Source organism: Lissotriton helveticus, chromosome 9 (assembly GCF_964261635.1).
Source record: "Lissotriton helveticus chromosome 9, aLisHel1.1, whole genome shotgun sequence".
Taxonomy (NCBI): Eukaryota; Metazoa; Chordata; class Amphibia; order Caudata; family Salamandridae; genus Lissotriton; species Lissotriton helveticus.
This window is the reverse complement of record NC_136070.1, coordinates 1160211419-1160233439: the sequence shown is the minus strand read 5'-3', so window position 1 is coordinate 1160233439 and position 22021 is coordinate 1160211419. Positions and strand designations below refer to the sequence as shown.

At 42.2% G+C, this 22021-nt stretch overlaps 1 protein-coding gene across 1 annotated transcript in view; it reads right to left on the bottom strand.

The window, feature by feature from the left end:
• WNK2 (WNK lysine deficient protein kinase 2) overlaps positions 1-22021 on the bottom strand; it is a 581173-nt gene that overhangs the window by 285367 nt on the left and 273785 nt on the right. Inside the window, exon 9 of the mRNA XM_078661612.1 lies at positions 7520-7716. Within this exon, the coding sequence (XP_078517738.1) occupies positions 7520-7716 (197 nt within the window). The remainder of the gene's footprint in view (positions 1-7519; positions 7717-22021) is intronic.

Genomic DNA, 22021 nt, shown 5'->3' with positions numbered 1-22021 from the left:
CAGAAAAGTCACTACAGCCATTTAGGAAAGACAGCTGTGCCTGCCCAAGTACCACCCTATACTCCTGGCCACACCACTGCATACGATTTTGCAGGTGGCGTGCCCACACAAGAGCAATGCAAGCTGCACGGTCACTGAATATTTATTTTATTTACATGGATTTATATAGTGTGCACCGAATACCAGAATTGCTTCTAAGGGCAGAGAGAAAAGAGAAGGGTGCAAGAAAGAGTGGAACATGTTCTTGAAGAGATGTGTTTCCAGCAGTTTCCTGAAAGTGAGCAGGTTGTTTGCGTTGCACAGGTGTGGGGATTAGTGGGGACAGGCAGCTACTTACAAGAGACCTCTGGATTTGCCATTGGACATGGGAATGCATAGGGAGTTATGCATGTTGGAGTTTAGGGGCTAGGAAAGGGTGTATTGTTTAATATGTTTTAAGGTAGGGGGTGCAGAACCACTGAGCCATTTGAATGTCAGATAGTGGGTTTGAAAGGTTTCCTGTCTTTGACTGGGAACCAATAGAGTTTTTTCTTTGTGGTGGCAAGTGACTTCTTTGTTTCGTTTTTACTCAGGCCATGGATGAGGAGAACACCAGCATTCTAGGCACAATTAATTCTACCCATCTGGTAGGATGTAAGCTGATGTACACAAGGTAGTTCACTAGGAGGATCTGACACGTTTGGTGATGAAAGGTAGTGTTTTCTTGAACAGCTTGATTTGGTAAAAGGCTCACTTGCCCATAGTTCCAATCTGTGAATTAAGGCAGACTATCAGCACTCAAATAGGTGTTCACATTTCTAGAACCGGTTCTCACAAAGGTGCCGTCTCCCTAAATGCCAGTGGGGCAGAGTAGGTTGATTTTTCTCAAGCAGTAGCGAGGCCTAAAGGACCATAATTTCAATCTTGGAGCCATTGAGATTAAGGCTGTTTTGCTACATCAATGCTTCTATAGCTTTAAGCCCATGGGAGACATTAGTGAACTGGTTTTCAGTTCCTGTGACTTCAAGGTAAAGTTGAATGTCATCCGTTTAGGACTGGAATTAGAGACCGAATAAGCGAATGAAGTAGGTAATGGTTTATCACAAATTTTGATAAGGAGGGGTAAAAAAACGGGATGCCTGAGGGACCTCCCCCCACAGGTCAAAAGGCTAGACTGGAAGGTGAACTCTCCAAGTCTTGACTCCTTGAAAACGGACCTGGAGTAATGCCTTACTCCCAGTGGCATAGCTAGACCTTTGGCCAGCTGTGGCAGCCCCTTCATTTTCTGCCACGCGATGACCGCAGGTAAGAATGGGGTTCCGCTGCCCCTTAAAACTCGTGCAGCCCAGGGTGGACTGCTCCCCCTTGCTTAAACCAGAGCAGAAAGTGGTCAAGTACCTGGACTAAAACCTCAAGACAATTCAGAAGGATATTGTGAGCCACTGTGTTGAAAGTAAACAGAAGTGTCAAGGAGGATTAGTATATCCTTAGGGGCCAATTAGGATGGCGGACGGATCCATCCGCCATCTGTGCCCGTCCGCCACCAATTTTACCCCCGCCATATTACAATGGCGGGGGGACTGCACTGCGGCGGACAGAAACACCGGGTTGAAGGTGGAAACAAATCACTTTTTCAAATATTTTAGATATGGAAGTAAAGCCTGCAATATGGCAGCTGCTACAAGGGTCTGCAGAGTTAAAGAAGGACTTTTACATGAGGGGTGTGACCAAGAAGCACTTCAGCATACAAGGGTCTTCGAATTGGAGGCTTTGGTTAATGTAGGCTGTCAGTTGGTCCATTGCTTGGGTACAAGTAAAATATTCTATGGATGAATCACAGAGTGTCAGAGGGTATCAAGGGTCCATAGTGCACTTGCCTGGTCAAGAACAGAATCCTCTGGGGTAGATTGAGTGCAAGGATTGTTTTTCAGTCACAAATGGTTTAAGAATGATCTGTACTTGTACTTATTCTAACCAATTAAAGAGCATAAAGAGTGGCCCGTACCCAGGCATTGCGTTTTCCACTTTGACACTACTTTCTATTATTGTAGCTTTTTAAAAAAATCAGAAATCTCTAAATCTCTTCCTGTGGGCTTTTTTAGCTAATGCAAAAATACATGTGCAACATTTTCTTTACCAAACTGCAAAAAGCTTTCAGATTCAGATCATGCATTAAGGGCCAGATGTACGACCATTGGCAACTGCGAGTCGCAAATTGTGGGTCGCAATTGCCAATGTAACAGTGTCTGAGACACTGTGATTCCCAGTGGGGTCGCAATTTGCATGCCCAATGAATATTAATGAGGCAGTCGCAATTTGTAACCCCATTGGGAATGGCTGGCACTCCCAGGGATGGTGGCCTGCTGGGGTCAGCTGACCTCCATGTTTGGGACTGCTGGCACTCCCAGGGATGGTGGCCTGCTGGGGTCAGCTGACCTCCATGTTTGGGACTGCTTTTAAATAAAGAGCAAGGACGTGGGGAAACCCAATATACCCTTGGAGGCTTGGGCAGTTGAATAATAAGTAACAGGTGCCTGCAAGGGAATTAGTTTCGCAATTCTTATTCTTAGTGTATTGTACACAGAATTACTTGGTGGTTCAATCCAAATTGGTCCTGAACCATAAAACAATCAAAACATTTGTCTAATTAACGAATATTGATACTCAATAAAAATTATTATTTCAAAGAAACACAGGGATATCTTTTTTCATGAATAACAACGTTTTTATATAGGTAAAAAACCAGAGGGGTACTGATAACGTAAATTAATACAGCAAAACACCATGAAGGAGGAATAAACAAATTGACCTGCTGTCCATGGATATATAAATCTATTCCATGTTTATTAAAGTAACATGTCTAAAATGCAGAGTACAGTTACTAGTAAACAAAATGATTAGGAAATAGATGGAGTCGACGTTTCGGTCTGTTGTGGCGTCTATCCGTCAGACCATCATCAGGACATGCAGTCAATTTGCATGTCAAAAAGACCGTTTGACGGTCCATTATTAGTAGGACCCACATGAGTCGTGAAGTGGAGACTGATTCACCAAAAACAAGACTTCACTGTTGTGTCACTCTATTTACTATCTGGGGGGAATGAGACCCAACTTATCACAAGTTATTCAGCAAACTCCTTCCTAGACCTTACATGTAAAGTGAGGTTCTCCAACATTGTAAATAGAGTGGCGCTTACAACAGTGAAGTCTTGCTTTTGGTGAATCAGTTTTTACTTCACGACTCATTTGGGTCCTACTATTAATGACCGTCGAAAAGGGTCTTTTTGACATGCAAATTGACTGAACGTCCTGATGATGTCCTGACGGATAGACGCCACGTCAGACCGAAACGTCGACTCCTTCTATTTCCTAATCATTTTGTTTACTAGTAACTGTACTCTGCATTTTAGACCTGTTACTTTAATAACCATGGAATAGATGTATATATCCATGAACTGCAGGTCAATTAGTTTATTTCTCCTTCCTGGTGTTTTGCTATATTAATTTACGTTACCAGTACCCTCTGTTTTTTTACCTATATAAAAAGTTTATTATTCTTGAAAAAAATATATTCCTGTGTTTCTTTGAAATATTTTTTCCGTTTATTGAGTATCAATATTTGTTAATTAGACAAATGTATTGATTGTCCTAAGGTTCAGGACCAATTTGGATTGAACCACCAAGTAATTCTGCGAACGATACACTAAGAATAAGAACTGCGAAACTAAATCCCTTGCAGGCACCTACTTTTAAATAAAGTATTTTTGTTTTTTAATGCAGCCCATTTTCCTTAAAGGAAAACGGGATGCATTAAAAAAATATGAAACGTTTTTGTTTCATTTTTTAAGGGCTGGACCACTGCCTTCCCTGAAAAAATGTTTGTGCACCCATTCACAAAGGGAAAGGGAACCCTGGGGACCTCTTCCCGTTTGCGAATGGTTTACCACCCTCTTGAAGAGGGTGGTAATCTGTGAGTGTTTCCCGACTGCAATTGCGGTCACAAAACATTATTACATAGGGGTCAGACTCGCTATTAGGAAGTGGCGACCTCGGAACGCCCCTTCTGAATAACGAGTTGCTAACCCTATTTTGCGAGTCGCTATTTAATTAGCAACTCGCAAAATAGGGTTAGTACATGGCCCACAGGTTTTTTGCATGCACAAACGGGTCTAAAACCCACTTCTGCAAGCAAAAATCTGTTATGCATCTGGTCCTAAGACTCTAGTATAAAAGTGAGGTCTTAACCCATATTGCTGGCGAAACCAATTACCTTTGTAATGCGGAGTTATATTGTGAATATCCCATAAACCGCTATAGCTTGTCAGGGAAAATAACAGCTGACCCGAATAAGGATAGGAATGCCCTGTTTGCTGAAAACAGGATCATTGCATGGATTATCAGCTTCACGGCAAAAATGAAACTTTATGTGTGCCTGCCTAGCTAATGATAAATGAGCCCTACTAGCAGCTGTAGTATGTCTTACTCAAGTACCAAAATGCCATGGTTCTTTAGTATTTATTTTCAGATAAGATCTTTGTTCTAAATCCATGATGCTAATTAGCATGTGTTGGCTTGGACTTTAGGTGCATCTTTTGTACTATTCCACGAGGAATTCGGGAGATTTAGACCGCAAAAGACCAGGAGTGTAAGGAAGTTGGGTTCTGACACTGTTTTAAACCACTCAATTGTGATTGTATTCTTCTAAGGGCAACCTAACTACATCATCAGAGCATGCCTAAGCATTCTCATTAGCTAGGGAGGCACACAAAGATGGATTAGACTGATCCGCAGAGTCCAATGAGAAACACAGCACCCAGTTGCTATTGTTAAAAATGTGACTACACCAACATTTTGACTATACCAACATGGTATTCCAGGAGTAAAACAAATCAGAAGCTCCTCAATGGGACTGACTAAAATGTTACAAGTATAGTAGCAAACTGGAGAACTCTTGAACTACAATAGAGCGTGGAACTTGTTATGATTTTCCATATATAAAGCGGTCAATAACTTAAATTTCAAACTAGTACCCTACAGAAATGATGCAATTACTTGTTATATGGGTCCCCCTGTATAATTTCTGAAAAGCCCATAATCTCCAGTAAATGTATTAGTATTAAATGTTCATGTACTGAATGATTGTATACTGCAGGTATGACTACACATGTTTACAATCTATTACAATATCATTTTCAAATGTTGTTTACAGAAGTTTCTTTAATTTTATACATGGTAGTAGTTTTTTGTTTGCTATATACCCTAGTTACTCTTATTAACCGCATGCGTGCGGGCGGAATTCCGCCCGTACGCTGGGTTTTTAAAAAGCGCACTTTACGTGACGAGCTGGGCTCGTCATGAGCGTGCGAGGAGGCTACGCCATGACGAGCCCAGCTCGTCATGAGCGTCGAAGGGGTTAAATGATAGATTTTGGTTTAAAATAAATATTTTTGCATGTATTGCCAAAATACTTATTATAATGAAATAAAGTCATTAGTCATCTAAAACTATTATTCCATTGGAACCGGTCAACATGATGTATACATCTCGACTATACAAACATTACAATATTTGTTGCTTTTGAATTGTATGATTTCACTACGAGAATCAAATATTTTGAAAGGACTACATGTATGTCGACGAGGAGGGATGCAGACTCTCCGGAAAAAAATGTACTGCTTAATGTGATACTTTTCTTTGCTGAAGACCTTAACTGATGGATGAAAACCAAGGATTAGGTTACTACCATGGATTATGTTACTACCAAATACTGGAGATACAGTACACAATACTCATGCATTTAAAAGGAGTCTTAGTTTGGGAGCCTGGACAGTTGTCTAACCTCCAAAAGACACGTTTCTAATCTCCATCGTCATATTATGGTTTCCTTCATAAGTCCCCGCACCTTCCAAGGAACACATTCACTGGCAATTATATTGATATGTATTGCTATTTGTGTACAACAGTTCAATTTACATGCAGGACACTGGGTCGAAGGTACATCCATTGAGGTAGGTTAAGGACAAAACAATAGGTAAGAATGGGAAGAAGGTATCCCATCAATTTCGGATATGAAATGAAGGAACAAGGACAGGAGTCTTCCCCTCTGGTAGCACTACGAGGAGTTAGGAAGTTCTCAAACCTACCCCATCACAGGTGTTGTTTTCAACAGCTGAAGGAATCCTGTTGCAAAGTTCCACTGGAGGCACCAACGAGGGCTCTTCGTTCAACAGGTTTTCCACTCCACTTCTGTCATGGAAACTTGAATTTGTTTTGGTGTCTTCAGTAATGGCTTCCCTTACAAAGCAAGAGCAACACAGATTTTTCCAGGGATAGTTTGCTAACCTGGAAGAACTAGTCTTCTGGCCAATTATGAAATGTAGGGACTCGTGCAGCCAAGGCAGGTCCATAGTTCTTCCACAAGTCCTGCTTTCTCTAAGTAGTGATGACGTAACCACATGCTTTGTTGACTCTTTGTCTAAGCAATGACAACCTGGCCTAAACTGATTTTTAGGCAGCAGCAATGATGGTTTTAGGGAATGCTTGTTGTATTGGAGTTGACTGATCATTCCCTCGGAGGAACTTAACAACTGGTTTGTTGCCTTCAAACTAGCCCTATCTGCTAGCTCCTGGTTCTTCTGAATGTCTTCCTCTGTTTGCTCTGTTGGAAAGGATCCTGGAAGTGAGTGAACAGTTGAAGCAGAGTCAACTACAGAATCACTGTGACGACGGTAGGTGCAGTAAGCATGAGGTAGTGTATGTAATAAACACTGAACGTCACTGGAGGTCTGTATGTCAGGTGCTTCCGTTGGGTAGACAACACCTTTCTGCATGGTCCTTGTTGGACCAGACTGTCTAGTTTCAAAGGAAAATCCTGTTTTTTGCAGCAAAGGAGAGGTGTATTCTTGAGGACCAAACGCATTGCAGCACATACGACATGAGGGAGCGTCAAAGCGACTACTGGAGTTTTTAGCTTCAATGACTGAAGTACTACTCCGCCTCAGAGCACGGTTATATTCAGATACAGATTGTGCAAGCAAATTAACAGATGTTTGCCCTCTATCACCAATCATGGGAGCATCTGACCCAGACAGGGAAATATCAATGCGTGGCTAAAACAGAGTGAAGAAAGCAAAATGGAGAAAATGAAAGTGTTCAAAAGTATAAATGAATAAACAAAATCAGAACAAATGAGCAACCTAAAAATATAACCACACAAACATTATACACACACACACTATATTTTTATATATATATATATATATATATATATACACATACACACACGTGCATACACAGGTATATAGACTTACCATTTTATTTTTTTAATTGTCTGCAATTGTGTACCCTGCTGTTTTGCGTTAAGATGACCAAATGGTGAACATGGGATCCGACTATGTAGCATGATATTGCAAAGGCAATATTGTGAAACATCACTGCAGAAAATCACACCATATACCGCAGAGTTGCATGAAACATTATACAAGTAACAAGAGAGTTAAATAAAGAGTTGATCTGCGTCATAGACAGAGTGTAAACTCACGCAGGGCGGCTGCTGGAAGTGCCCCAGCTGCGGCAGGTTGTGGGGCCCGGCCTGGTGGTCAGCGAGAGGGGGGCTGTAAACACGCTGGATGGCAGGAGACGCCGACTCGGGCACCGACGAGTAGATGACGCTCTGCTGGCTGCTCTGGGAGTCGGAATAAACAGTTGACCCCTGGCCACTGTCAAAAGTGCTGTCGGCTGAAAAAGAAACTGCGTTTACTCAATGGGATCAGCCAGTCCAACTCACACCTCAGCAGTGACGTAACTGCATAAGACGCTCGCGCTGTACTTTGCCTTTCTTTATAGTCTAATGAAATATACATGTCAAACTGTTTCAAACCTAGACAAGGTCATTTTTCAGTGTTACAAAATCATAAGACAAAGAATGATAAAGCCTCTTTAAAACTAATTTCAAAGCAACAGCATTCAAAATGAGAACAGTACATTTTACCTTTCCTGTTGATTTACAATACACTTCAGTTATGTTTGTATTTCAGCAGAGTTCTTAAAGGTGCCTTGAAAAAAATGTAACTAGGCGAGCAATTTAGAGCTGCTGAACATAAAAAAGGAAAAGTTTGGATGTATGACGTTACAACGCATACATTTACAACGCCTACCTTTACCACGCAATTTTTACAACGCAGGATCCATTACAACGAACTACCATTACAACGCATTTTTTACATCGCAGATGCCTTTACAACGCATACCATTACAACGCAAGCATTGGCAAGTATATAATATTTTTAAAAATGTAAATTAATTAAAATTAACATTTAATTTAATTTAATTTTTATTTTTTTATTTTTACCCTGCACCCCAAAACCCAAACCTAGCCCTGAACCCTAAAAATACCCTTTTACCCAAAACTAGCCCTGAACCCTAAAAATACCCCTTTACCCAAAAACCCAAACCTAGCCCTGAACCCTAAAAATACCCCTTTACCCAAAAACCTGAACCCTAAAAATACCCTTTTACCCAAAAACCCAAACCTAGCCCTGAAACCTAAAAATACCCCTTTACCCAAAAATCCAAACCTAGCCCTGAACCCTAAAAATACCCCTTTACGCAAAAACCCAAACCTAGCCCTGAACCCTAAAAATACCCTTTTACCCAAAAACCCAAACCTAGTCCTGAACCCTAAAAATACCCCTTTACCCAAAAACCCAAACCTAGCCCTGAACCTTAAAAATACCCCTTTACCCAAAAACCCAAACCTAGTCCTGAACCCTAAAAATACCCCTTTACCCAAAAACCCAAACCTAGTCCTGAACCCTAAAAATACCCCTTTACCCAAAAACCCAAACCTAGCCCTGAACCCTAAAAATACCCTTTTACCCAAAAACCCAAACCTAGCCATGAACCCTAAAAATACCCCTTTACCCAAAAACCCAAACCTAGCCCTGAACCCTAAAAATACCCCTTTACCCAAAAACCCAAACCTAGCCCTGAACCCTAAAAATACCCTTTACCCAAAAACCCAAACCTATAACATTTTTAATAAAATTATATACTTACCAATACTTACGTTGTAATGGTATGCGTTGTAAAGGCATCTGCGATGTAAAAAAATGCGTTGTAATGGTAGTTCGTTGTAATGGATCCTGCGTTGTAAAAATTGCGTGGTAAAAGTAGTTCATTGTAAAAGTTGCGTTGTAACGGTTGTATACCGAAAAGTTTATGTCAATCAGGGCACTAAAACTGAAACTCAAAAGTAGGCCTGGTTGAAATTTCTGTACTTCTGGCATTGCACACGATGTTTGATACGCAAAATTCCCAAAATTACGCCACTACACCGCTTAATTTAATTTCCATTCAGATAAAAATCCTATTGTTGGACTACAGGAAGCACACAAATAAGCAGAACGTGAATGAACAGATTGTAAAGAGGCTTTTGGTCTGACTGACAGAACGTGAATGGCCGTTGTTCACAGCACTTCTGTTTTTAGGGCTCGGCCTAGCGTACACTGCGCAGCAGTGTCGCGCAGGCCGAGATTTTATGTTTTTCAGTATTGGGGTTGAACCCGCCTCTCTCTTCCAATGGCTAGCTCCATAAATGGAGGCTAGCCATTGGAAGAGAATGATGTCAGTCAGTCTTGGAGCAGATTCGTGGGCGTTTCTGTCTTTTTTTAAAGCCCCGCCCCCTCTGTTTTGTCATTCAGAGGTGGGCCATTGTGGGCGTTTACTTTTTTTTTTTTTTTTACAGGGATGTTTTTCGCCATTGTTAGTGTCTCTGTTGCCGGGATGGACGTAGTGTTGCCGCTCCCGGTCCCCTCTGGAGACCCCCGCTTGTATGTAGCCTTGTTAGTTTTATTTTTCTTCCTGCAGGACTTAGTGCGTGTTTTCCCCGGGAACATGAGCCCCTCGGTGACAGCCGACAAGATCCAGCAGCTCTTCGGGGACAGGAAGCTGCCTCTGGTCGGGTAGGTCTTGCTCAAGTTCGGCTACGCATTTGTGGATTACCTGGACCAGAACTGGGCCATCCGGGCCATCTCCGGTGAGTGCCGCGCGAGGGACCTTCGCCTCTTGGGCAGAGTCCTGGGCAGGCTCGGGTATTGTGCGCAGGGATGGGGATTGACAGCCCGTGTTTGTCCCTCTCTGCTGCTGTCCCCGTCCCTAGAGCAATGTCTGCCCCTCTCTCTAAACATGGAAGAAGGACGCAAAGTACGACTACTCGTGAAACTGCATTCTGTTGTCCCTTCCTATCTTTGCTGCCAGCGACGCCATCACTGGGTGATCTGGGAATCCGGGGACATCGGAGCTGGGGAGGGTGCCTGGGACAAGGTGGCGAGCTAGAGTGCTGAGGCCCGCTCAGGGGAATGTGATGGCAGTAGTTGTCATGAGGAGCTTTAATGTGAGCGTCATCTGATTATTTATGTCTGGGCACAAATGAGGGCCCCCAAACACGCACTCCACTCCTGAAGGTCAGTGCTCTGAGCTCGGTATCTGGAGTTCGCAGTCAAAAATACAATCCTAAAATCACCGATAAATCAAACTCGCACCTCAGCCAAGACTGCTCCTACCGACCCGGCCAGACTCAAAGGAGCCGCTTTTCCAAGACGACCACTCGCCTGCCTAACCCCACAGGCGGACACAAACCCCCACACACATTTCATGCACGCGCTGTGTATGTGAGGGGCACAGGTGAGCCCGCTCGCCGCCTGCCCCAGCAGCAGTGTACCCCGTACTTAACGCGTCTGGGTGGGTGGATGGAGGGCATGGGCCCCGGCGCGTGACACCCACTGTCCCCAGGGTGCGAGCTCCACTGTGTAACCCCGGGTTTGTGTCCTCTACCCGATGCCCTGTAGTGTGAGGCACACCGTTCAACCCCCTGAGGTTCCCATCTCACTGTCAGAGACACATTGAGTGCGTGAAAAACACAAGGCAACAGGAGGTGCCTAGCTTTTTATGGACATTATGATATACTTTAAAGTACTTTACGACCGTTTAAAAAAAACTTTTTGATAAACGTGTATAGCGCTTGATACCGCTTCGAGTTGCAGACATTCACTATTGTCTTAAGTTTTTTTTTCACTAGATCAGCAAGACTAGTGTGTGCTCTCGATGTTCGTCATTTCGAGCTTTCCCAATCGCGGGGGTTCTAATGTGGAAATCACTTTGTCAGCAGATCTGTATCCTCTCATAACGCCCCATACTCAGCAGTATTTGCTGCCCCAACACTGTGAATTAGGTGCAACACTGTCCAAGAAAGTCACACATGACTTTAAGCACTGCCCGACAAATCCGATATTCCAGTAATAGGGTCGATGCACTCCTCGTGCACTCCTCCCCCCACACACAACTTTGCCATCGCACATCCATCTTGACCAGCAGTACTATGCTCACAGCTCTTTGGTGTGTCTCCTCTAACAACCATTCTCCCTTCCCTGTTTCCATCTGGGGGGAGAGCATCACTAGCTGCAGTGTGGGGGGAGGGTGCTTTGTCAACATGAGTGAGCGCAAATGCAACCTTTGAAAGAGCAGTCGTGGCACCCTCTCCAACTAGCCGAAGGTTGTGTGCGAAGTTCAGCGGTGGTGAATGTGAACGCATTGTCTCCTAGTAGCACTAGGACGGGGTTTGTTAATATTTGTGCCTCTGGTAAAAGCCACTCCCCCATCGCTCTCCACAGCTAAAGCGATAGGTTTGCTGCTGACAGGGGCTCTGTGGCACTCTTCTGGTGCAGCAGTAAGGAGGCTGCCTTATCCTCCCCTTACTAACATAACCACCCTGGGTGCCATTTGCAGCATGTTTGTTCTATAGAGTTTTTAGGCTCCCATAGTGAAACCGGGGGCCAGTATACATGTCATCTTCAAGCGTTGCTTCTTTTAAAGCTACGCTGGGACACCCAACTGTACAGAAAGATCTCCAGAATTAATAGTTCACGTAATGTAGTAAAACTATTCACACTTCACCAACAGCTAATGCACTTGCAGCAGAGTGCGCGCTCCACCGCCATGCAGAGCTCATCCTCCCCCACCTCCTCTAGCAAGTCTGGCATCGTCATCTCGCCCTTCCGCCTGGAGGAGCTCAGCAACTGGCTGGCGTCTCTGCAGCAGGAGAACAAGGTCCTCAAGATCGAGCTAGAAACCTAAAAGCTCAAGTGCAAAGCCCTACAGGAAGAGAACCGCGACCTGCGCAAGGCCAGCGTCAGTGTCACCATCGTAAGTACAGGGGGTGCGGGGTCGGCGTCACCGTTATGAGTCCGTGCTTGCGTGGGCGGTGTGTGCTTGTGTCTTCCCTCTTGGTGTCTCTGGTGTTTTCTGTGCCTCTGTTCCCTGCTTGTCATCCCGGTTTTTCTGTGCCTCTGTGTGCGTGGCTGTCTGTGTGTGTGCGTGGCTCGGTCTGTGTGTGTGCGCGGCTCGGTCTGTGTGTGTGCGCGTGGCTCGGTCTGTGTGTGTGCGCGTGGCTCGGTCTGTGTGTGCGCGCGTGGCTCGGTCTGTGTGTGTGTGCGCGTGGCTCGGTCTGTGTGTGTGTGCGCGTGGCTCGGTCTGTGTGTGTGCGCGTGGCTCGGTCTGTGTGTGTGCGCGTGGCTCGGTCTGTGTGTGTGCGCGTGGCTCGGTCTGTGTGTGTGCGCGTGGCTCGGTCTGTGTGTGTGCGCGTGGCTCGGTCTGTGTGTGTGCGCGTGGCTCGGTCTGTGTGTGTGCGCGTGGCTCTGTCTGTGTGTGTGCGCGTGGCTCTGTCTGTGTGTGTGCGCGTGGCTCTGTCTGTGTGTGTGCGCGTGGCTCTGTCTGTGTGTGTGCGCGTGGCTCTGTCTGTGTGTGTGCGCGTGGCTCTGTCTGTGTGTGTGCGCGTGGCTCTGTCTGTGTGTGTGCGCGTGGCTCTGTCTGTGCGAGTGCGCGTGGCTCTGTCTGTGCGAGTGCGTGGCTCTGTGTGTGTGGCTCTGTCTGTGTGTGTGGCTGTCTGTGTGTGTGCGTGGTTCTGTGTGTGTGAGCGTGGCTCTGTGTGTGTGTGTGTGTGTGTGGCTCTGTCTGTGTGTGTGCGTGGCTCTGTGTGTGTGTGTGTGCGTGGCTCTGTGTGTGTGTGTGTGCGTGGCTCGGTGTGTGTGTGTGTGTGTGTGTGTGTGTGTGCATGGCTCTGTGTGTGTGTGCGCGGCTCGGTCTGTGTGGGGCTCTGTGTCCGTGAATACTCTCTACTACACTCTAATACTCACCTATTGCCATTGTAAATGACAATACCATTTATGTTTAAAAAAAATAAATAAATAATTCATGAGCAATGCCAATAGCTCTAACTTTAATAATGCCGAGACCATTGCATTGTAAATGCTTGTTTCTTTAGCATGAAATGCCAATACGAGGACCCATTTTGCCCTAAAGTATATCACTAAATGCTAAATTGGCAATGTGTGTCATTTTTTCATAATTTTTCAGATATTTCACAAAATTGCGCTAAAGGAAATTACGCAAATTGTATATACCCTTCGCAAAAGCACCTGGGGCGGACGTGTGACATTTCGCCTACGTCACTAGTTTCTGATCCGAAAAAGTTTTGGGAAATTTGGAATGGCAATAGGTGAATCTTAAGCCAGATGTCTGCAATCCTCTCTCATTCAGCCTATCCTAAAGGCTGAAAAAAAAGACAAAGATGATGACCACACTTGGTAAAGACTCATAAAAGGGAATCAGAGAGTAGGGCTAGGCCCTTTGTAACCTTTTGATGGACATATCACTGAGGTGTACATCCAGGTGTGATACTTTAGTCACTACCATGACCTGTGTTTGGGGCAATTCGATTTGGAGACACTCCTGTTTTGATCAACTGTTCTCCGGAGGAAGACCAAGAAAAAGGAATAGGCACTTCATAGTGGACTACCCCGGAACACAGACTTCAAAGTCAGACACTAAATCACATTTGTGTCTCAAAACAGATTATAAAAATAGGAGCTTGAGATGCCAAGATTGTTAAATTGAAGCCTTGCATCAGTGTGGAGAGGGTCAGCACAAGCTCTGCCCATTTTGATCAGGACTGGGAACGGAGGGTCTTCCAGACTCCCATTCTGGGTGAAGGGACATCTCGCAGGAGAATCAAGAACACACGCCTTGAGCACCAGGTTCTGCCTGTCTGACCCAAGACTGGAGGAATCTGTGAGGGGAAAGATCAGCTGGAGTGAGTGTGGTCCAGTGGGGATCCTATCAAGTGGATTCTGGGAGTAGAGTGTGAGATTTGCATCAGTCAATTCTGTCGCGTTGATCAGGTAGTCTGCTCATATGCACCACTGCACCGATCAGGCTACCTACCCGCATATGGAATTAATGCCCTCTTGCCAGTTGGGTATTACGGACAAGAATGAGGGTCCTCACCCTCACTATGTCAAGATAAGGGTCGCTACCCTGTATAGCGCTGCGGCCCTGAAAGGTCAGTCACCGTGATTGAGCCACATGCGAATGCCATATACCAGGTGAGGGCCACAGTAAAGAGTGAGGGCGATCGCCCTGCAACTGTGCTATAGCGATAAGAGGTCCATCACTCTCGGTAGCCTCATGTCCTTGAAGGGGTCATTATCCAATGCACAATGATACAACCTTCATATATCAGGAGGGAGGATGTGGTAAAGTGGAAGGGGTGTCATCCTGAGCAAGCGTGCAATCATGAAGGAAAAGTGGATCATCACCCATGAACAAAAGAGCAAGGATTCAACTCAATGAATCTAGAAGCACCCAAGACCTGCAACCGGGCGCAAAGAGAGAGCCTTATGCCATTAGAGGAGAAGTGCCATGGACACCTGACAACTCTATGCAACATCACTTTGCTCACTGCCAGCCTGGAGCCTCAAGAACACTTTTGTAAAAACCCTTTTCTTGTACTTCGTAGAAAGGACATCTTCATTGAAACACAATGATCAACTTCTATATACAAATATGAATGAAAATGGGTTGAGTGTGTCAACGTTTTGGTCTTATCTTGTTAAGTCATCTACAAGACCATCTTCAGGACAAGGTGTCTAAACGTGAACTGAAGACCCCTATAGGAATGAATAATCCAATAAAATTTGTATATATAAATGAAATATATTAAAAAGAAGATTATACAACCAAGGGTGAAAAAAAAGGAAATTAAAATAAAGTGCCCACAGATAAAAGGGTAAAAATACCCAGAAAAATCCAGTAAAAGGTTGTTAATTTGAAGAATTATGTCATATCATTAACAGATAACTCTCTGCTGAGAGTGGAAAGAATCTTAACCCACCATGTGCATAAAAAACGAATTATATGCTTACTTGGGAGGAATGAACATAAGATATATGTTCCAGGCTATCTGTGTGCAGTGCAACTCAATTTGCAATATAATAATTATACTCCAAATATCTAAAAAAAAATATCATAGTGTCAATGCTAAACCAAATTCAGAGTAGAAATTAAGCTGTGAATACAGCTCCAGTGGCTTACCAAACCAAAAAATGGTGGTTTGCCTTGTGTTTACATAAATAGTTGCTACGAAAGGGAAATTGTCATGGATCGTTCTGAAAATCCCTCATGACAAGAAATTGTAGTCTCTTCTTAAGTAAGCTGTTGGATTAAAAAGTCCTAGCCTTAACTATATTATCCTTAATCATGAATAGGGAACCATCCAAGTTATCAAGAGATCTAAACATTTAGTTGGAGAATGACTAATGATCAATCTAAGCACTGGTAAAAAGGTATAATTATACTTCTAAGTAATGGTGTGCTCGCAGCTAGAACAAACTGTTGAGCAACAACACCCAAACGTACTTGATCGGTGTGAAAAAGATTTGTCTGAATAGAGTCGTGATTACTAAAGTCCCTTGATATAGGATGGTCCTTATACTACTTTACTTACAGGCACAACTTGAGCTAAATGAAAAGAAGCAGCCACATTTAGACGACATATCGTTATGGACTTGGAAAGAGAATCATTAGAGCAGCGACACTGACTAAATCAAATGTGGAGGTCGCGTCACTCATCCGATCCCGTGTACAATTGAAGGAGCAACCCGAGAGTATATAAATACTTCCGTGTGTGGTGATTTATTAATTGCGGACGTCTACATGAAATTGAAAAAGAGTGGCGGTCATCTTACAGTGGTGAAGAGACCAAAGTGTAGTAATGAATTGCTCTGATTGTAAATATTGTCAGGTTCCACTCAAGGATACCAAGACAAAACTAAAAGTATTTATGTGAGGGTAGATTGAGTTAAACAAACATATTATATAGCAGAAGTAATTGCATATGGTGCTGAAGTCCTTAAACGGAATATGGCAATCATCTTAAAGTGTCGTGTAGGACCCGGTAATCTATAGTTGATGGTATCAGGTAATTGAAAATCATAGGATGAGATACTGAAAACTGAACGTTTTCATGAGATCACTGAATGTCCTTTCTATATGGGGCACACATTCTGCAGTGTGGTGGCAGACGCTGCTTCATAAGGAAAACGGACATAGGCATAATGTCCTATTAAAGAGACTTGGAAACAGAGACAAAAATCGTCAGTGATTCATAACCAAATTGTTAGAAGAAAAAGAAAAGGGGGTAAAGAATATAAAAAATGCCTGTCCTTTTTAATTGATTTGTTAATTATCTTTAAACATCTTTAGAATGATGATTATTTTGATCTATATAAACAACTTTTTGTTAGATGAACAGTGGCATCACAAGGTGTTACATGATGGATACCAATGTAAGTCATTCAACTGCTGAATTAAGACCCTTAGTTGCATTTTGCGTACGATAGTTCCAACGGTTTTCTTTAAATGTCAAAATCTGTTCAACATTGGGTTTTCTCTTAGAAAAAAACGTATTAGGATGTAATTACATGCAATATTTCTCACTGATTGTCTAAGTGCCAACATCATACCCACTTGGTTACAAATATGAAATATTCCAATCATATTTACAGACAAGGATTTAAAAATTGGCTTTAGTTACTCTGCCAATAAATGTTCTCAAACCTGGATGGTTTTAAGCATTGAGACAGCACTTAAACATATTAAAATACTTAGAAAAGAAATAGAAGCCTCGGAAAACAAGATTAGTGCAGACTCTAGCATAACTAATTCTAGAATCATTTTGGACAAGATAGCATCAACGATCAAAGATTTTGAACAATTCAATGCTCACAAAAAACAAATTTTAGAAAGATATAAAAAGATGCAGCAAAGAACGGACCTATCCATATCTTAAAAAAGATTTCTATCTACCTCAAGGCCCTAACAATGCTCCATTCAAAAGGAGTACTTTTCCAGATACCAATTCCGATACTGATAGTGACCAAACAGCAGATAATCCAGGTCAGCGAAATTTTGACACTCGGCCCTCTTCCAGGGCGAAATTGCAGGGGCACAGAACCCCCGAGAAGACTAGTCACAAGACAAGGATGGTACCGGAATCAATACATCCCGGGTTACAGACAAACAAGGAACCAGTATTACGAATGGCAGACTCTTCAAACACTATTCCAATATTCTATTTCTCTAATCATATATTATCTGAATCTGAGATTTCGGTCCTGTGTTCTGGCCTTTCATTTGTTCCATCATACAGAAATGAGCTCTTCGAGACTAAACTAACTTTTTTTATTCTTTCCAGCAATGAGACTAACATTTGTGGGCGAGTCATGAGACTATACAAGCTATGAACACCACTTGCCTACATAGTCCTTCAACCATTTATCCGACCAATTTGATGGTCTATAAAGACATTCTGACATTTGAAAATGCCACTTTGACAGCAATAGAGAACCTTTTCAAAGACTCCCATTTTGTCAAATATAACCTCTCAAGGGACCAACACAAGGCCCTATAGAATCTGCAAACACTTCCTAATACCATCATTAAGCAGCAGACAAAGGTGGTGGCATTGTCCTCAGAACAAAGACTCCTATAGAACTGAAGTACTTAGACAACTTTCTATAACAGATCATTACATAAAACTTCCTAAGAATCCAACAACAGAATTAGCCAAAACCATCTCAAAGTTCAGCAAAAGTGGTCTTGACGGTGGCTTATTAAGTGACAAAGAAGCTGTTTTTTTTTTAAATCAATAAAGCACCCACAGTTCCAGTGATTTACATTTTACCTAAAATACATAAAAACACCACTGCCTCACCCGGACTTCCCATTGTCTCAGGGTGTAACTCCATTCTCAAACTCCTTGTGCAGTATGCAGATTGCTATTAATCACCCTACATACATCAGGGACACCACAGCGGTGATCAATATAGTAGAGAAACTATCTTTTGATCCTACACAAAAATATTTATTGAGCATGGACACAGAAAGTGTATACACAAATATACCTCAACAAGAAGTCTTAAACATTTTAGATATACTCCTAGAGTCAAGACTTCGACCACATAATGTGCCAACAGCATTAGTAATGGAATGTATGGAGATATCTTTGTGTAAAAATATCTTCCTTTTTGAAAATGACTATTATCAACAACTAAAGGGATTAGCAATAGGAACAGTTTTTGCTCCAGATATTGCTAATATCTATGTCTCCTGTTTTGAGCAACAACATATCAAAAGTACAAGTAATTAATTCTCTTCCAATGTCATTAAATGGCTCAGATACATTGACTATTTCTTTTTGATCTGGAGAGGTAGCTGTGAAAGTCATAATGCTTTCCACAATGTGGTAAATTCTTTAAACCCTAACATCAGATTTACAATAACCACTATCAAATGAATTTCTTGATATAACTATTAAGGTTGACATAGATAATGGATTGCAACCACTCTATACACAATGCCAACATCAAGAAATACGCTACTTCAGTACAATAATCACCATCCTCAGGCACTTAAAGGTGAGTTACCATTTGGACAGTTGCTGAGGTTCCTCAGGAACTGTTAAAAATGTACTTTTTAGAGACGCAGAAACTAAAAGAAAAACTCAAAGCCCAAGGGTATCCAGTCTGACTTTTAAAACAATCACTTAAAAGAGCCAAGTATAACAACTGAGAAGCTCTACTGGAGGTAGGAAAGCGATAAAAGAACCAAAATTGGTTTGTGTATCTACGTTTGGTACTCATTCTAATAAAATCTAAAAAAATTCTACAAAAATACCACTGGACTTTGCTAAAGAGTTTACCTGAATTCCAACAACAACCCCTTTTTGATTTCAAAAGAGGATCTAATCTACGAGACCACTTGGTCCTTGCTTATGATGCCCCGAACAAAACAACCGTAAATATTATGGTTCAACAATCACCTGTGGTAGGGCATTTTAAATGCAACATGTGTGCAGCCTGTAATGCCACCACTACCATGAAGAAGTTCAACATTAATTGCCACCAAGTTACATTGCAACACTGTTCCAACTGTAATACAAGCAATGTTGTGTATTGCATCAAATACCCCTGTGGGCTGCCTTATATAGGTAAAACGTCCCAAGTCAAAAAGAGAATTCTGCAACACCGATCGAGAATTTGATGAAAAGTTGAAAACGCCCCTATGGTTGAACATTATATCTCATGTAAACATTCTGAGAAAGATATGGTTTGGTGGGTTATTGATGTGGTTAAGCCTTGGACGAGAAAGCCCAATGTTGAACAGATTTTGACAAAGAAAACCACTGGATCTGTCATACACAAAATGTAACTAAGGGTCTTAATTCCGCTGTTGAATGGCATACATTGGTACCCATCATGTAATAACTTGTAATGACACTGTTGATCTAACATAAGTCCCAAAATGATGGTGCCCATATTGTTAATTGCGGTTGGCTTTTTAAAATGTACCCTCCTAAAGATATTTCTTCACTTTTTCAGATCTTGTATGGTTTCTGTCTTATGTCCATCATCGATGAGCATGGTTTTATTAGAAAACTGCTGTATATCTAATTGCATAACATTGTTTCCCTTTCTCAATCAGCAGAAACATTTTGAAAATATTTTAATTCTGCAAATATCTTATATGTACCAGTTGTACACCTAACAATGAGCCGTTTTTATAAAGCAAAAACAATCATCATTCTCAACATGTTTAAAGATAATTAAAAAGGGCAGGCCTTTTTTGTATTCTTTCCTCCCGTTTCTTTTTCCACTAACAATTTGGTTATGAATCACTGATGATTTCCGTCTCTGTTTCCAAATCTCTTTATAAGGACATTATGCCGTTTATCCTTTTTCCTTATGAAGCCCGTCTGCCACTACACAGCAGAATGTGGGCCCCGTATAGATAGTACATTGTCCACGATCTCATGCAGACATTCAGTGTTCAGTATCTCGTACTATGATTTTCAATCACCTGATATAGATTTCCATCCCCTACGTGACGCTTTAAGAAGGCTGCCATATTTAAGGACTTCTGTACTATATATAATTACTTCTGTTATATAATTTAAGTTTGTTTAACTCAATCTACCCTCACATAAACACTATTAGTTTTGTCTTGGTATCCTTGAGTGGATCCTGACAATACTTACAATCAGAATGATTCATTCACCACTGTAAGATGGCCGCCACTCTTTTTCAATTTCATATACACATACACGCCTGTGATTAACACGTCACCGCACACAGAAGTATTTATATACTCCCGGGTTCCTCCTTCAATTCTACACTGGATCAGATGAGTGACGCAACCTCTGTATTTGATTTAGGAAGTGTTGCTGCACTAATGATTCTCCTTCCAAGTCCATAATGCTATGTTGTCTACACTTGGCTTCTTTTTATTTAGCACAAGTTGTGCGTGGCTGTAAAGTAGTATAAGGCCCGCCCTTGTGTTCATTCTTCCCAAGTAAGCATATAATTCTTTTTTTTATGCACATGGTGGATTAAAGTGCTTTCCATTCTCAACACAGATAGTTCTGTTAATGATAGGACATAATTCTTCAAATTAACAACCTTTTACTGGACTTTTCTGGGTATTTTTACCCTTTTATCTGTGGGCACTTTTTTTAATTTCGTGTTTTTTCACCCGTGAGTGTATATTCTTCTTTTTGATATCTTTCATTGATACATACAAATGATATTGGATTATTCATTTCTATAGAGGTCTTCAGTTCACATTTCAACACCTTGTCCTGAAGATGGTCTTGTAGAGGACTACACAAGATAAGACCAAAACATCGACACTCTCAACCCCTTTTTATTCATATTTGTATATAGGAGTTGCTCATTGTGTTTCAATGATGTTATCCTTTCGACTAAATGCAAGAAATGGGTTTTTACAAAAGTGTTCTTTAGAAAAGATTTGTGTAAAAATAAACATTCCTCCCAGCTACTTTTGTAAATGTGAAATGCTTTTTGTACCCTCTTTTGCTTTATTTAAATAAATTTGTATAAAAAGTATACACCCTCTTTTGCCCCTTTTTCTTGTCTTGTTAATTTGGAATTGTCAATTAATTTTTGTAATTGAATTACTAGTGGCCAATAATAAGGGCTTTCACAATTTGCTGTATATTTTCAAATAACTCTGTACTTTAAAAAATCCATTGTGGGCATCGTTACCCTATATTATTTAAAAAGCAGTCACAGGCATGGTGGTCTGCTGACCCCAGCAGACCACCATCCCTGGGATAGCTAGCCATTCCCAATGGGTTGCAAATTGCAACCTGCTCTATGAATAATAATGAGGCAGGCATTTTGCGACCCCATTATGAATCTCAGTCTCAGACACTGATGTACATTCCATTTTGCGAGTCACAAATCAACCCAATTTCCGACTTGCAAAATGGAAAGGTCGACATCTGGCCCTTATGACCAGGATCGGACTGGCCATAGCGGGCACCAGGTGTTTCCCCGGTGGGCCGCTAGGGCGGGGCCGTTTTTCTTACAGGGCTGTTTTTGCAGCATAGATGCAAAATCGGCACCTGTTACAAAATCACCCGAAACCGGCCCTAGAAAACAGCTCGGCCACCCCCAGGGGGGGCGGCCGAGCTCTTTGCCAAGGCCAGTTTTGGTTCCCAGTCCGGCCCTGCTTATGGCAGTGTTCATAGGCATGGTAGAATGCATTTTGAACCATGTTTAGAACAAATCTTTAGTATACAATGTTAGAAAAGCTGATTTTTTCAGCAGACCTCCAAGTCCTTTCTTAG